The 13,718-nt window shown below is 45.1% G+C and overlaps 1 protein-coding gene across 4 annotated transcripts in view; it reads left to right on the forward strand.

Annotated features, from left to right (window-relative positions):
• Positions 1–13,718, forward strand: part of SV2B (synaptic vesicle glycoprotein 2B) — a 243,136-nt gene that overhangs the window by 179,518 nt on the left and 49,900 nt on the right. For all 4 annotated transcript variants that reach the window (XM_043434488.1, XM_043434485.1, XM_043434486.1 and 1 more), the window contains 2 exons: positions 7,810–7,990; positions 8,456–8,607. In XM_043434488.1, the coding sequence (XP_043290423.1) occupies positions 7,810–7,990; positions 8,456–8,607 (333 nt within the window). The remainder of the gene's footprint in view (positions 1–7,809; positions 7,991–8,455; positions 8,608–13,718) is intronic.

The raw sequence follows: 13,718 nt of genomic DNA on the forward strand, positions 1-13,718 counted from the left end.
TGAATGGAGAGACCAACAGTGGTATAGCCATACAGTGGGATGTTATTCTTTACTTTGGGTTTGTTTTTATAACCTGACAATCTTCTTCCTGAGAAATCCACAGAATTTCATCTTTCTCGTTTTGTATTTTTTACAAACAAATGAATGGGAAGGCAGCTTGGAGGTTGCATGCTCAGCCAACTCTTAGTAATCCTGTGGACTGTAGCCCACCAGGCTCCTCTGTCCGTGGGTTTTCCCAGAAAAGAATACTGGAGTGGGTTGCCTTTTACTTTTCCAGGGGATCTTCCTGACCCAGGGGTCGAACCTGGGTCTCCTGCATCTCCCGCATTGACAGGAGGTTCTTTACCATGGAGCCACCTGGGAAGCCCAGCCTGGAGGTTAGCTACTCCAGTAATCAGTTTGCAGATGTGGTGGTCAGGCCCTTGGAGGGTGAGAGGATGTCTCTCAAATTGTGCAACCGGTGAACCAGATCTTTGGGTTCCGGGGACCAGGATTCTCATCACTACCCCTCCCTGTGTTTCCCTGAGGGTGGGTGTACACTAGCCTTTCACTACTCAGAGTGTGGTCCGTGGACTGCATCACCAGTCTTGAGCTAGAAAGGCAAAATCTCAAGCCCTAACTCAGACCTATTGAACTGAGAATCAGAATCTGATATTAAGAAGATCCCTGCGTGATTTGTGTGCACAGAGAAATTGGAGAAGTGCTGAAGATAGCTTTATTGAAGTAAGAGAAAAATAGAACTTCTTTTGGACTCTGGTGTTTTTCTCTGGGGTGGGGCCAGGGTTGGGGTGTATGCATGTACGGTAAGTCGCTTCAGTTGTGTCCGACTCTGTGTGACCCTATGGACAGCAGCCCGCCAGGCTCCTCTGTCCATGGGATTCTCTAGGCAAGAACACTGGAGTGGGTTGCCAGTTTCTTCTTCAAGGGTGTATGGATGGGTTCTTACCAAATGTCCTGACCATTCGTCTGATTCTTGTCTCCCCTTCTCCTAAGTTTGCAGGCCCACACGCATGTAGACAGCATATGTGCATGCAATCATACATGTGTATGCATGTTCTCTCTCTCGCACACATACACCCTCTGCGCCATTTATGACCTGGCCTCGGTCCTTACCAGCCCCAGTTCCTTGCCAGGTGTCCCACGTGGACATTCTCTTTGTGAGCCCATGGACTGTAGCCTGCCAGGCTCCTCTGTCCATGGGATTCTCCAGGCAAGAATACTGGAGTGGGTTGCTATTCCCTTCTCGAAGGGGTCTTCGTGACCCAGGGACCAAAGCCGGGTCTCCTGTCTAGTGGCCAGGGCTGAGTCCGTGTTTGCTGTTTTGCTGCTGCTATAGGATGCCTTAGGCTTCTTAAGTGTGTTGAGTACTTCAGATTGGTTCAGTTTAGTCGCTTGGTCGTGTCGGACTCTTTGCGACCCCATGGATGCCAGGCTTCCCTGTCCATCACCAACTCCCAGAGCTTGCTCAAACTCATGTCCATCATGTCAGCAATGCCATCTAACCATCTCATCCTCTGTCGTCCCCTTCTCCTCCTGCCCTCAATCTTTCCCAGCAACAGGGTCTTTTCCAATGTGTCGGTTCTTAACATCAGGTGGCCAAAGTATTGGAGCTTCTGCTTCAGCATCAGTCCTTCCAATGAATATTCAGGATTGATTTCCTTTAGGATGGACTGGTTAGATCTCCTTGCTGCCCAAGGGACTCTCAAGAGTCTTCTCCAACACCACAGATCATAAGCATCAATTCTTCGGTGCTCAGCTTTCTTTATAGTCCAACTCTCAAATCGTACATGACTACTGGAAAAACCATAGCTTTGACTACATGGACCTTTGTTGGCAAAGCAATGTCTCTGCTTTTTAATATGCTGTTGAGGTTGGTCATAGCTTTTCTTCCAAGGAGCAAGCATCTTTTAATTTCATGGCTGCAGTCACCATTTACAGTGATTTTGGAGCCCCAAACAATAAAGTCTGTCACTGTTTTCATTGTTTCCGCTGTTTGCCATGAAGTGATGGGAACAGATGCCAGGATCTTATTTTTCTGAATGTTGAGCTTTAAGCCAACTTTTTCACTCTACTCTTTTACTTTCATTAAGAGACTATTTAGATCCTCTGTACTTTCTGCTATAAGTGTGATGTCATCTGCGTATCTGAGGTTATTGATATTTCTCCCGGCAATCTTGATTCCAGCTTGTGCTTCTTCCAGCCCAGCATTTCTCATGATGTACTCTGCATATAAGAAGTTAAATAAACAGGGTGACAATATACGGCCTTGACGGACTTTACCGATTTAGAACCAGTCTGTTGTCCCATGTGCAGCAACAGTTCTAACCGTTGCTTCCTGACCTGCATACAGATTTCTCAGGAGGCAGGTCAGGTGGTCTGGTATTCCCATCTCTTTAAGAATTTTCCACAGTTTGTTGTGATCCACACAGTCAAAGACTTTGGCATAGTCAATAAAGCAGAAGTAGATGTTTTTCTGGAACTTTCTTGCTTCTTCGATAATCCAGAGGATGTTGGCAATTTGATCTCTGGTTCTTCTACCTTTGCTAAATCCAGCTTGAACATCTGGAAGTTCACAGTTCACATACTGTTGAAGCCTGGCTTGGAGAATTTTGAGCACTACTTTGCTAGCGTGTGAGATGAGTGCATTTGTGCAGTAGTTTGAGCATTCTTTGGCATTGCCTTTCTTTGGGATTGGAATGAAAACTGACCTTTTCCAATCCTGTGGCCACTGCTGGGTTTTCCAGATTTGGTGGCATATTGAGTGTAGCACTTTCACAGAATCATCTTTTAGGATTTAAAAGAGTTCAGCTGGAATTCCATCACCTCCACTAGCTTTGTTCGTAGTAATGTTTCCTGAGGCCCACTTGACTTCACATTCCAGGACGTCTGGCTCTAGGTGAGTGATCACACCATTGTGGTTATCTGGGTCATGAAGATCTTTTTTGTACAGTTCTTCTGTGTATTCTTGCCACCTCTTCTTAATATCTTCTGCTTCTGTTAGGTCCATACCGTTTCTGTCCTTTATTGTGCTCGTCTTTGCATGAAATATTCCCTTAGTATCTCTAATTTTCTTGAAGAGAGCTCTAGTCTTTCCCATTCTATTGTTTCCCTCTATTTCTTTGCACTGATCACTGAGGAAAGCTTTCTTATCTCTCCTTGCTATTCTTTGGAACTCTGCATTCAGGTGGGTGTATCTTTCCTTTTCTCCTTTGCCTTCAGCTTCTCTTCTTTTCTCAGCTATTTGCAAGGCCTCCTCAGACAGCCATTTTGCTTTTCTGCATTTCTTTTTCTTGGGGATGGTCTTGATCACTGCCTCTTATACAATGTCACGAACCTCCGTCCATAGTTCTTCAGGCACTGTCTATCAGATCTAGTCCCTTAAATCTATTTGTCACTTCTGCTGTATAATCATAAGGGATTTGATTTAGGTCATACCTGAATGGTCTAGTGGTTTTCCCTACTTTCTTCAATGTAAGTCTGAATTTGGCAATAAGGAGTTCATGATCTGAGCCACAGTCAGCTCCTGGTCTTATTTTTGCTGACTGTATAGAACTTCTCCATCTTTGGCTGCAAAGAATATAATCAATCTGATTTCGGTGGTGATGTCCATGTGTAGAGTCTTCTCTTGTGTTGTTGGAAGAGGGTGTTTGCTATGACCAGTGCATTCTCTTGGCAAAACTCTGTTAGCCTTTGACCGGCTTTGTTTTGTACCCCAAGGCCAAATTTGCCTGTTACTCCTGGTAGCTCTAGACTTTCTACTTTTGTATTCCAGGCCCCTATAAAGAAGAGGAAATCTTTTTTGGGTGTTAGTTCTAGAAGGTCTTGTAGCTCTTCATAGAACCATTCAACTTCAGATTCTTCAGCACTACCGGTTGAAGTATATACCTGCTACCCCATTATCTATTCCTCTAGAACTCAGTGGTTTAAAGCCACTGTAGCATCTGCTTTGCTCACGGCGCTGTAGTTTGGGTGGGAATTCCCTCCTCCTTCCTTCCCCTTTCCTCCCTTCCTTTATTCCCCTAAATATATATTTATTTATTTGACTGTGTCTGGTCCTAGTTGCGGCATGTTGGATCTTCGTTGAGGCTCATGGACCTTCCATTTTCGACTCACAGGCTTAGTTGCTCGGGACATGTGAGATCTGAGTTCCCTGACGAGGGATCAAACCTGCATCTCCTGCATTGCAAGGTAGATTCTTAACCACTGGACAGTCAGGGATTCTAAACCACTGGACCCCCTTCCTCCCTTTCAATATCTTTCTTTATTCCAAGTGTTTACTAACCAGGCATCACGAGACCAACACAAGTCATTTGTTGGCTGAATGCAATGCTGGAAATTCTAGGCAGTTGTTGTTCAGTCGCTTGGTCATGTCCTCTTTGCAGCCCCGTGGACTGCAGCACACCAGGCTCCCCTGTCCTTCACTACCTCCCCGAGTTTGCTCAAACTCATCGTGTCCACTTGAGGTGGTGATGCCATCCAACCATCTCCTCCTTTGCCACCCCCGCCTCCTCCTGCCCACAGTCTTCCCCAGCATCTAGGCAGGGAGTTGTACTAAAATGAGGCCAACCAAACTTGGAAGCTGCACATACCTACCTGGGGAAAATAGTTCCCTCTCTGCTCTGGTCTAGAAGCCTGAATTACCAAGCATAAGGAATGATGTAAAACTCCAGTGTGGGCTGGTATAATGTAAATGTAAATGTAAAACTGGGCTGGTGGTGACCTCCCAGGGGTCTGTCTGGGAGGGGAGAAGAAGGGCAGGGCATCTCATATGTGGGGCTCTGGCCATGGGTGTCATGTTACATAGGTTGTCTGAGTCTGAGGAAATAGAACCCAGTTCTTTCCTGGGGAGGGCCTGGTCGGGCAGGGGCAGGGTTTGGGGCTTTTCTAATTGGTTGGGGCCTCAGATGCTGGTAGGAAACGAGCATGGACATCAGACAGAAAGCCAGTCTTGCAGACTAGCACACCTGGTGAGAGTAACAGGAAAGCTACAGCCCGACCCAGGCGCAGGACCCAGTTCATTCTTTTTTAAAATACTTATTTACTTTTATTTCGTTTCCTTTTGGCTGTGCTGGGTCTTTACTGCTGTGCACAGGCTTTGTCTGGTTGCAGCGAGTGAGGACTACTCTCTAGTTGTGGCGTGAGGGCCTCTCACTGTGGTGGCTTCTCTTGGTGGGGAGCAGAGGCTCTAGGCAGGCAGGTCAGTAGTGCCCGCACACAGGCTTAATCGCCCCGAAGCAAGTGGGATCTGCCTGGGCCAGAGCTCCAACCAATGTCCCTTGCATTGCATGGTGGATTCTTAACCAGAGAAGCCCCTAATTCATTCTTGATAGAGATGGGTCATGGCCACAGAAGATAGTTTTAAGACATCCTCATCAGTGAGTAAGGCATTGAGACATAACACTCAATGGCTAAGAACTGGGCAAGATTAAGTCTGCCAGGAGCCAGATGCTTAAAGCCCTTGGCCGCTCAGGGCTGAATCAGGCAGATAAACTCAGAGTCTAGTGGGAACACTAACCAGACATCATTACAATACAGCATGACCCAGGCCTGACTGGGTTTGCAAGTCTTGGCTCATTTTCTCAAACACAGATGTCAATGACCTAATAAAGTGGGAGATTGCTCACTATATTTTCTAAGCTGTGGGCTGGGAAACTGGTAAAATAGTAGTGGAGAAAAATCTTGAGCCCAGGAGCATAGGTACAGCACTTTCCCCTAGACATCGCCATATCTGACTCACCGCAGGTCTTTGCCCAAATGTCCCAGTTCCCCGAGGGATCTCTGAACCATCTTATTTGGAAATGTCACCTCCCACTCTGATTCTCCCTGTCCCTGCCTCCGTGTTATTTTTCTTTGTATTGCTTTCAGCGACCCACTTACTGTATATTTCACTCACTTATTTATCATCATCTCTTTTCCCAACTATAATGTAAGGGCCATGAAGGCAGGGATCTTCATGCGTTTGTATCCTGCTGTGTTCCCAGTGATGGAAACATGGGCTAAGTCACTTCAGTCATGTCCGACTCTTTGTGACCCCATGGACTGTAGCCTGCCAGGCTCCTCTGTCCATGGGATATCCCAGGCAAGAATACTGAAGTGGGTTGCCATGACCTCCTCCAGGGGATTCTTCATGACCCAGGGATCGAACCAGAGTTTCTTATTTTTTTGCATTGACAGGTGTGTTCTTTACCACTAGCACCACCAAATAGCACTTAGCTTATAACAGGCATTGAATGAATGCCTGTAGACTCATGGGTGTGCTTCCTTGACTGATGTCATATGTGGAAAGGAAAAAGGAAATAGCTTATTTCTTGGCTTTGAGTTGTGTAGAGGTGAAAAGTGACAAGGCATGTGAGTGAAGGAAATCCTAGTTAGTGAAAACCACTGACAGCACCAAAGTTATCTTCTTTCATCTCATAAAATAAAATAATAAAAGAAGGAAATCTGCCACTGGGCAGATAAAGCAGAGCATACTTCATTTGCTCCTTTTGGGGCCCTCCCTTCAAGCTGATTAAACAGCTAATGAAGATTTTGGCTGTACATGGGCCCTTCAGCACACATCTGCCTAAATAAAGTATCCACGGGTCAGGAGAAGCTTCCTTTCCATGAAAGATAAATGATCTTCTTCATCTGATTTACAGTCAAGGTTGAGCAAAGGACACTTACCTGATTTGTATTCAGGATTTCCACTGCATGAAAGACCCTCTCCAAAACTTCTTTCTTGGGTTTAGTAAATAATCTATCAATATATTCTTAGCAACAGTCATTGATAAATAGTAAGTATTCAGTTTTTAGTTGGAAAGAATTATCCGTGTGCTTCTAGAGATCTGCCACCTCTATGAGGATGCTGGTTTCATTGGAATTCCATAAATGTGTCTATAACAGTGTATTTATTTATATTCCTATATCTTAAGGTAACTGATGGGGCTTCCCCGGTGGCTCAGTGGTAAAGAATCCGCCTGCCAATGCAGGAGACCTGGGTTCAATTCCTGGGTGAGGAAAATCCCCTGGAAGAGGAGATGGCAACCCACTCCAGTATCCTTGCCTGGAGAATCCCATGGACAGAGGAGCCTGGTGGGCTACAGTTCATGGGGTCACAAAGAGTCAGACACAACTGAGTGACTAAACCACCACCAGGGTAACTGATTGTATTACAAAGCGCGTAGTAGTTACATCTGTTGAAGAAAGGATAGCTCATGGCTGCTCTCTTCTACATTCTCCTGAGAAATCTCAACATTTAAAGTAATTATAGTCCAATAAAAAAAAAAGAAATCTGAACATTGGTTGTGGCTTGGAAAAGGTCCTTCTTGGCTCTCTAATAAAATAAACTGTCTTGTTGGTAATTGCTCTTGTCACTCTCATCGTGTCTTTTCCCTCCCAATGGTCCCCATACCTGCCTCACCACACTTTTTCCTGGGAAATTTGTCTTTAAGCACAACCCCACAGGTAAGGACATTTGAGGCACTGCCACTTTTTTGTTTAAAAATAAAAATGACAGAATTTCCTTCAGCTGCACATTACGCATTTCAAAGAAAGGTACGTCAAACCCAGTTCTGGTTGATCTATTTTAGCACGTGTACATATGTGTCAACCTGGTGAGGCTGTTATTTTCTGAATAGCGTTCCTCAGAAGTCACATTTGTCCAACATGTCTAATTTGCCGTCGACATCTGTCACACTCCACCTTTTATGTCTGTGACACAGAATTTCTAGGATACATTAAGATGGGTATCAGGTTTTCTAAAACATCGCACTGTCTCTAATCTCTTGTCTCCTCTCTCCACCCTCCCTTCTCTCTTTCTCTTCCTCACAGGGCTGATAGTCTACCTAGGAATGATGGGCGGAGCCTTTGTCCTGGGGGGCCTGGCTGACAAGCTGGGGAGGAAGCGAGTCCTCAGCATCTCCCTGGCCATCAACGCGTCCTTTGCCTCCCTCTCCTCCTTCGTACAGGGATATGGAGCTTTCCTCTTCTGCAGACTCATCTCGGGCATAGGGTATGTAATCACAAAGGTTCAGCTGGCCCCTCCTGCCCCCAGACCATCCATCCATCCTGGTACTGTGCCTCTGAGTGGTCCTCCAGAAAACCTTGAACTGAATTCTGTTTTTAAAATTTTTGGCTGTACCTCACGGCATGTGGTACCTTAGTTCCCCAACCAGGAATCGAACCCATGCCTCCTGCAGTGGAAGGCAGAGTCTTAACCACTGGACCACCAGGGAAGTTCCCTGAATTCTTGTGTGACTTCCAAGATACTGTGTTAAGGTTGAATCTTAGAAAGGGGTTAGGTTGCAAAGTCAGTGTATAAGGTCAAAAGAACCTAATGCCGCTGTAGGCTGGTCTTTTGAATTTACTGGGTTGTTTCACCACTTGGCCCAAGGGCAGGACAAGGCAATTGCGTTCCTGGTCTGACTGTTTTTAGTGTCTGACTTGGTTCTTCCTTTCTGGCGTTTTTTCTCTGCAGTATTGGGGGTGCTCTGCCCATCGTGTTTGCCTATTTTTCTGAATTCTTGTCCCGGGAGAAGCGAGGAGAGCATCTCAGTTGGCTGGGCATCTTCTGGATGACTGGTGGCGTCTACGCATCTGCCATGGCCTGGAGCATCATCCCGCACTACGGTGAGCGCAGAGAGCTTCAGGGGGCCGAGGGGCCTTCGTTCCCAGACACCTGCGTCTGCACAGCATTCCTGTCCTCAGCCCGAATCCCACACTCTCACACACAGTTCCTGTGTACAACCTTGATCTTTCTAAAGAACGTCCAGCACTGGGGATTCATTGCTAATTTCAGTACACGTCTGTCTGGAAATAACACAGTCTACCCTCTCTCTCTTCCTCCCTCCTTCTCTCCTTTCCTCTCTTTTATTTGAAAGGATTTCGACCTTCATATCCAGCCCTCTTCCTCACGGCAAATTAGGCTCCATTCCCTTCTCCAGGGGAACTTCCCGACCTAGGGATCAAACCTGGGTCTCCTGCATTGCAGGTGGATTCTTTATCATCTGAGCCACCCGGGAAGCCCTTTAAAGCAGACTTCATCTCCAGTTCTTCTCCTCACAATAAGTTAGGCTCAGTAATTCCTTTTTATAGGTGCTGTAGCAGAGGCCAAGAAGTTGGTAACTCGGCCAGATTGATGACGTGGCCTTGGCATGACCTTGAATCCTGACGCCCCCTCCCTCACAGTACAGTGCTCTCGTGTATTTTCCATTTTACTTCCTGCTGTCCCTCTTTTGGTTGCAGACACGGAGCAGCCCTTACAGACAAGGTCTTGGTTTCAGCCGAGACAATTTTATTATCTTGGTTAATTGTGAAAACTGGATTTTCAGGACAGAGACTTGGCAATATTAACTTTCACTATTGGATTTTATTAAGGGTAAAGTAGGGAGAAGGCAGCAGTTTTGAATTCAATTATGCCTTTGGAGTATCCTGGGTAATGCCATTAACGTCCTTCAAAATTATTTTTGGCACACTGCTGATTATGGGTGTAGGCTTTGCCATCATCTAGAATCCTGCAGACCATAGGGACGAGCAGACACCTGCCCCTGAAGTTAATCAACACTCCTCTACCCATTCCCCTCCTTGGTGTGTGTGTGTGTTTATTAAAGTGCAGTTTATTTGCAATGTTGTATTAGTTTCAGGTGTATAGGAATGTGAGTCAGTTATTCTTTTTCAGATTCTTTCCCCATATAGTTTATTACAAAATATAGAATATAGTTCCTATGCTTGTAGTAGGTCCTTAATGGTTATTTAATTTATATATCGTAGTGTGTATATGTTAATCTCAAACTTACAGCTTATCCCTTCCCCACTATGCCCTTTGGTAACCGTTCATTTGTTTTCTATGTCTGTTAGTCTGTTTTGTTTTGGAAATCAGTTCATGTGTATCATTTTTAGGTTCTACATATAAACAATATCATAGGATAATTGTCTTTCTCTGTCTTCACTTAGTCTGATAATCTCTGGATCCATCCATGTTGCTGCAAATGGCCTTATTTCATTATTTTTTATGGCTCAGTAATATTCCATAGTGTGGCTTCCCTGGTGGCTCAGTGGTAAAGAATCTGCCTGCAATACAGGAACCTCCCGAGATGATGTGGGTTTGATCCCTGGGTGGGGAATATACCCTGGAGGTGGGCATAACAATGCACTCCAGTATTCTTGCCTGGAGAATCCTACGGACAAAGGAGACTGGGTGGGCTACAGTCCACAGGGTTTCAAAGAGTCAGACACCACTGAAGTGACGTAGCATGCATGCATGCATTATTCCATAATGTATATCACATGTTCTTCATCCGTTCAGCTGTCCGTGGACATTTAGGTTGCTTCCATGTCTTGGCTACTGTGGTAGTGCTGCTATGAACACTGGGGTGCATGTAGCTTTTTGAATCAGGATTTTCTCTAGATAATGCCCAGGAGTGGGATTGCAGGATCATATGGTAATTCTATCTTTAGTTTTTTAGGGAACCTCTATACTGTTCTCCATAGGTGGATGTACCAATCTGCATCTCCACCAACAGTGTAGGAGGGTTCCTTTTTCTCTTTGCATGCTTGTTTTAAATCTAACCCTCACTGGTGTCTGTTCTGGGCTAAGGGAGGCTTCAGCATTATCTTTTTAAGAAGCAGCACTCTTCTTTGATTGGTATAGTTAAGGAGATGCTGGGTATATTACCCTGAGAACCTGATCAACCCTGAAATCTCAGCAGTTTAATACCAAAGACATTTCCCCTCCTTCAAAGCTGGCTGGTCTTTCTGATCTGTGTGCAACTCTGCTCCTCAGTAGTCTTAGGACTCTGGTTCCTCCCAGCGTGTGCCTCCCCTCTTCAGCATGTAACCTACATGCTGGTTCAGGAAAACAGCATGGGCAGTTGCATGTGGGTGCTTTTGAAGGGCAGGGTAGGAAGTGGATCACATCCTCTTTGCTCACATCCCCTTGGCCCCAGATCTGTAATGCGACCACTGGGCAGTGTAACCTAGCTGTGTGCCCTGAAGCCAGAGGAAATGGGTTTGAGACCATATCCCCCTGGATTTTGTATCAGAAACAGAGAGAGAAATATGAACAGAAACAATGAAATAAAGAGTTGACGTTTCCCAGGTAATTCTGTTACCATAGGCAGTTCTCCCTGGAGAAGGGCATGGCAACCCACACCAGTATTCTTGCCTGGAGAATCCCACGGTCAGAGGAGCCCGGCAGGCTACAGTCCATCAGGTCACAGGTGGACACAAATGAGGTGACTAAGCATGCACGCAGGCAGTTTTTCATAATTTTAGATACAAAACTGTATTATTCCCCATATTAGGCTCTGCATTCTACCCTTCCCTCAAAGGCACACTTTAATTATCCAGGCTGTTGGTTACATGGGTCCAAGGAATTGCTTTTGTCCTTGCTATTAATATAATATCATTTCCCCTGGTCATTGATCCAAATGTGTTAGCGGTAAGAAACTATTTCTACATATAAATTGAATTAGAAAAATTTGTTGGGAGGGGAACAAATAGACTCTGGATAAAATTACATAGCAGGGCTGTGTAATTTGGAACTAGTCACTCTAGCTTGTCCAGGCTTGGTTCCTTCATCTATAAAATGAAGGGAGAAAGAAGTGAAGGGAGTTGACTCTAGAGATCTGATCTGTGCCAGCCCTAACAGCCAGCAGTTCTTGGGATGCAAAGAATGTCAAGAAAATTTTGGAGATGATTCTAGTACTTGGGCTGGCTTCCCTCCAAGCTGCACTAGCAATTCTAGCCCTGTTTGCAGACTGCTTGTTCTGTAAGAGAACTGCCCCCACAGCCAACCAATGAGCAAAGGTTCTTGGCTTCCCTCTGATTGGATCAGCTTAGGTCATATGCTCACCTCAGCCAATCACTAAGCCCCAGAGGATGCCCCCTACTGAGGGTTTCACACACTTCATTCCCCATCCCTAGCATTGGGGGTGGGGCTAGTCCCACCCAAACCACAAGTCTGCAACCCAGTGGGGAAGGACTGGAAAGATTTTGTGAGGTAGGCGAGCAGCCCACAGTAGTCACTACAAACTGTGTCACTTTTTTACTTCACTTCACACACTAACATGTGCCAATGTCTGGGCGTCTGGTTTTTAAAGAAGCAATAAAATAATTCAGGTTGGGAACTTATTGATCAAGACCGAATGGGATGCCCATGGCAGAGGGGCCATAAGGCTGCTGGCTGATAGCAGGGCTTGTGCTTAAATATCCCACTCCAGATGGACAGGATATTTTCCTATTTGTATGCTTTTGTGGGCTGCAAGGAGATCCAACCAGTCAACCCTAAAGGAAATCCATCCTGAATATTCACTGGACAGACGATATTGAAGCTGAAACTCCAATACTTTGGCCTTCTGATGTGAAGAATTGACTCACTGTAGAAGACCCTGATGCTGGGAAAGATTTAAGTGCAAGAGGAAAAGGGGATGAAAGAGGATGATATAGTTGGATGGCTCCACGGACTCAATGAACATGAGTTTGAGCAAGCTCCAGGAGTTGGTGATGGACAGGGTAGGCTGGCGTGCTGCAGTCCATGGGGTCACAAAGAGTCAGACATGACTGAGTGGCTGAACTGAACTGAACTGAACTAATGCTTGTATGAAATCTGTGGCTTTTACATGCCATTTAAAAATACTAGCCTCTTGGATGATTAGGCTTGAAGGCCTGAAACACGCATTTACTTGAGGGCAAAGCCATCCCAGAAATATGGTAGACTAAAATCACAGTGTAACAGGAGTGACTATTTATCTTAAGCCTCATTTTTACCAGAACCAGATGTTTTGTCCACAGTGAACCAGTTATTTGGTGATTTTTTTTTTAATAGACCTAAGACATTAATCCTCTAACATCGCCTCCACTCAGCAGGGACAAATGCAGGGGTGATCCAGAAAGGAGACTGAATGTTTGTACGTAACTTGTACAAACCATTTAATTGCTTTTGCCGGGATGAAATGATGTGAGGTCTTGGCACCAGGAATTTGGGTGACGGAGTCATTAAGAAAGAAAATTACAAAGCTCAAAATGTTTTTCTGGGAAGTCATGGACACAGCCCTGAAAAAGTGGCTATATTATGGAAGATTAATTCCCACTGTAGTCAGCAGCACCAGCTGTTTGTGAGATCCTGATGGAGAAAAAGTAGGGCAAGCTAAAAGATCAGTGAACAGGACAATCCTTGTTTCCAGATTAGCAGTTGTTCCATATATTTGGAAGCAGTTTGCTATTTAATTTTATTTAATTTAAGGCCCCGAAGATGTGCCTAATGAAGTACAGGTTACTAAGTCACCGTAAAAATCAGAGAGGCATGAGGGAATAATGGATTTTGGACAATTTGCGCATATTATCATTAAGAAAAAAATATCTCTCTGAGGCAGAGTACTTTCTAAAGATACCTGTTTCTGTTCTTCTTCTTTTGTTACCCACCTGAGTTGGACGGCTGTGTGGTTTTGATCAACTTTATTTCTAGTTACGCCAGAATGGTTTTTGAACATGAGCTGAGGATGTGGAAATCTTCCTATGGTTTTGTCTTCCTCTTCCAGTTGTCACTCCCAGGAGAAAGGAAAGGCTTTTTAATTAAAATAAACAAGCAAACCCCAGTGATATCGGAGGGAGGACGGGCTGTGCATAAAGAGGTTTGATTCTGATTGAGAAGGCTGGATGTATTATGTATATTATGTTCTGTGGCCATTGTGTAAAAGTGGCCACAGTCCCGTGCTTTTCCACCTGGGATTCTCTCTGGCCAG

The sequence above is a fragment of the Cervus canadensis genome, chromosome 17 (assembly GCF_019320065.1).
Source record: "Cervus canadensis isolate Bull #8, Minnesota chromosome 17, ASM1932006v1, whole genome shotgun sequence".
In the NCBI taxonomy this organism is placed as follows: domain Eukaryota; kingdom Metazoa; phylum Chordata; class Mammalia; order Artiodactyla; family Cervidae; genus Cervus; species Cervus canadensis.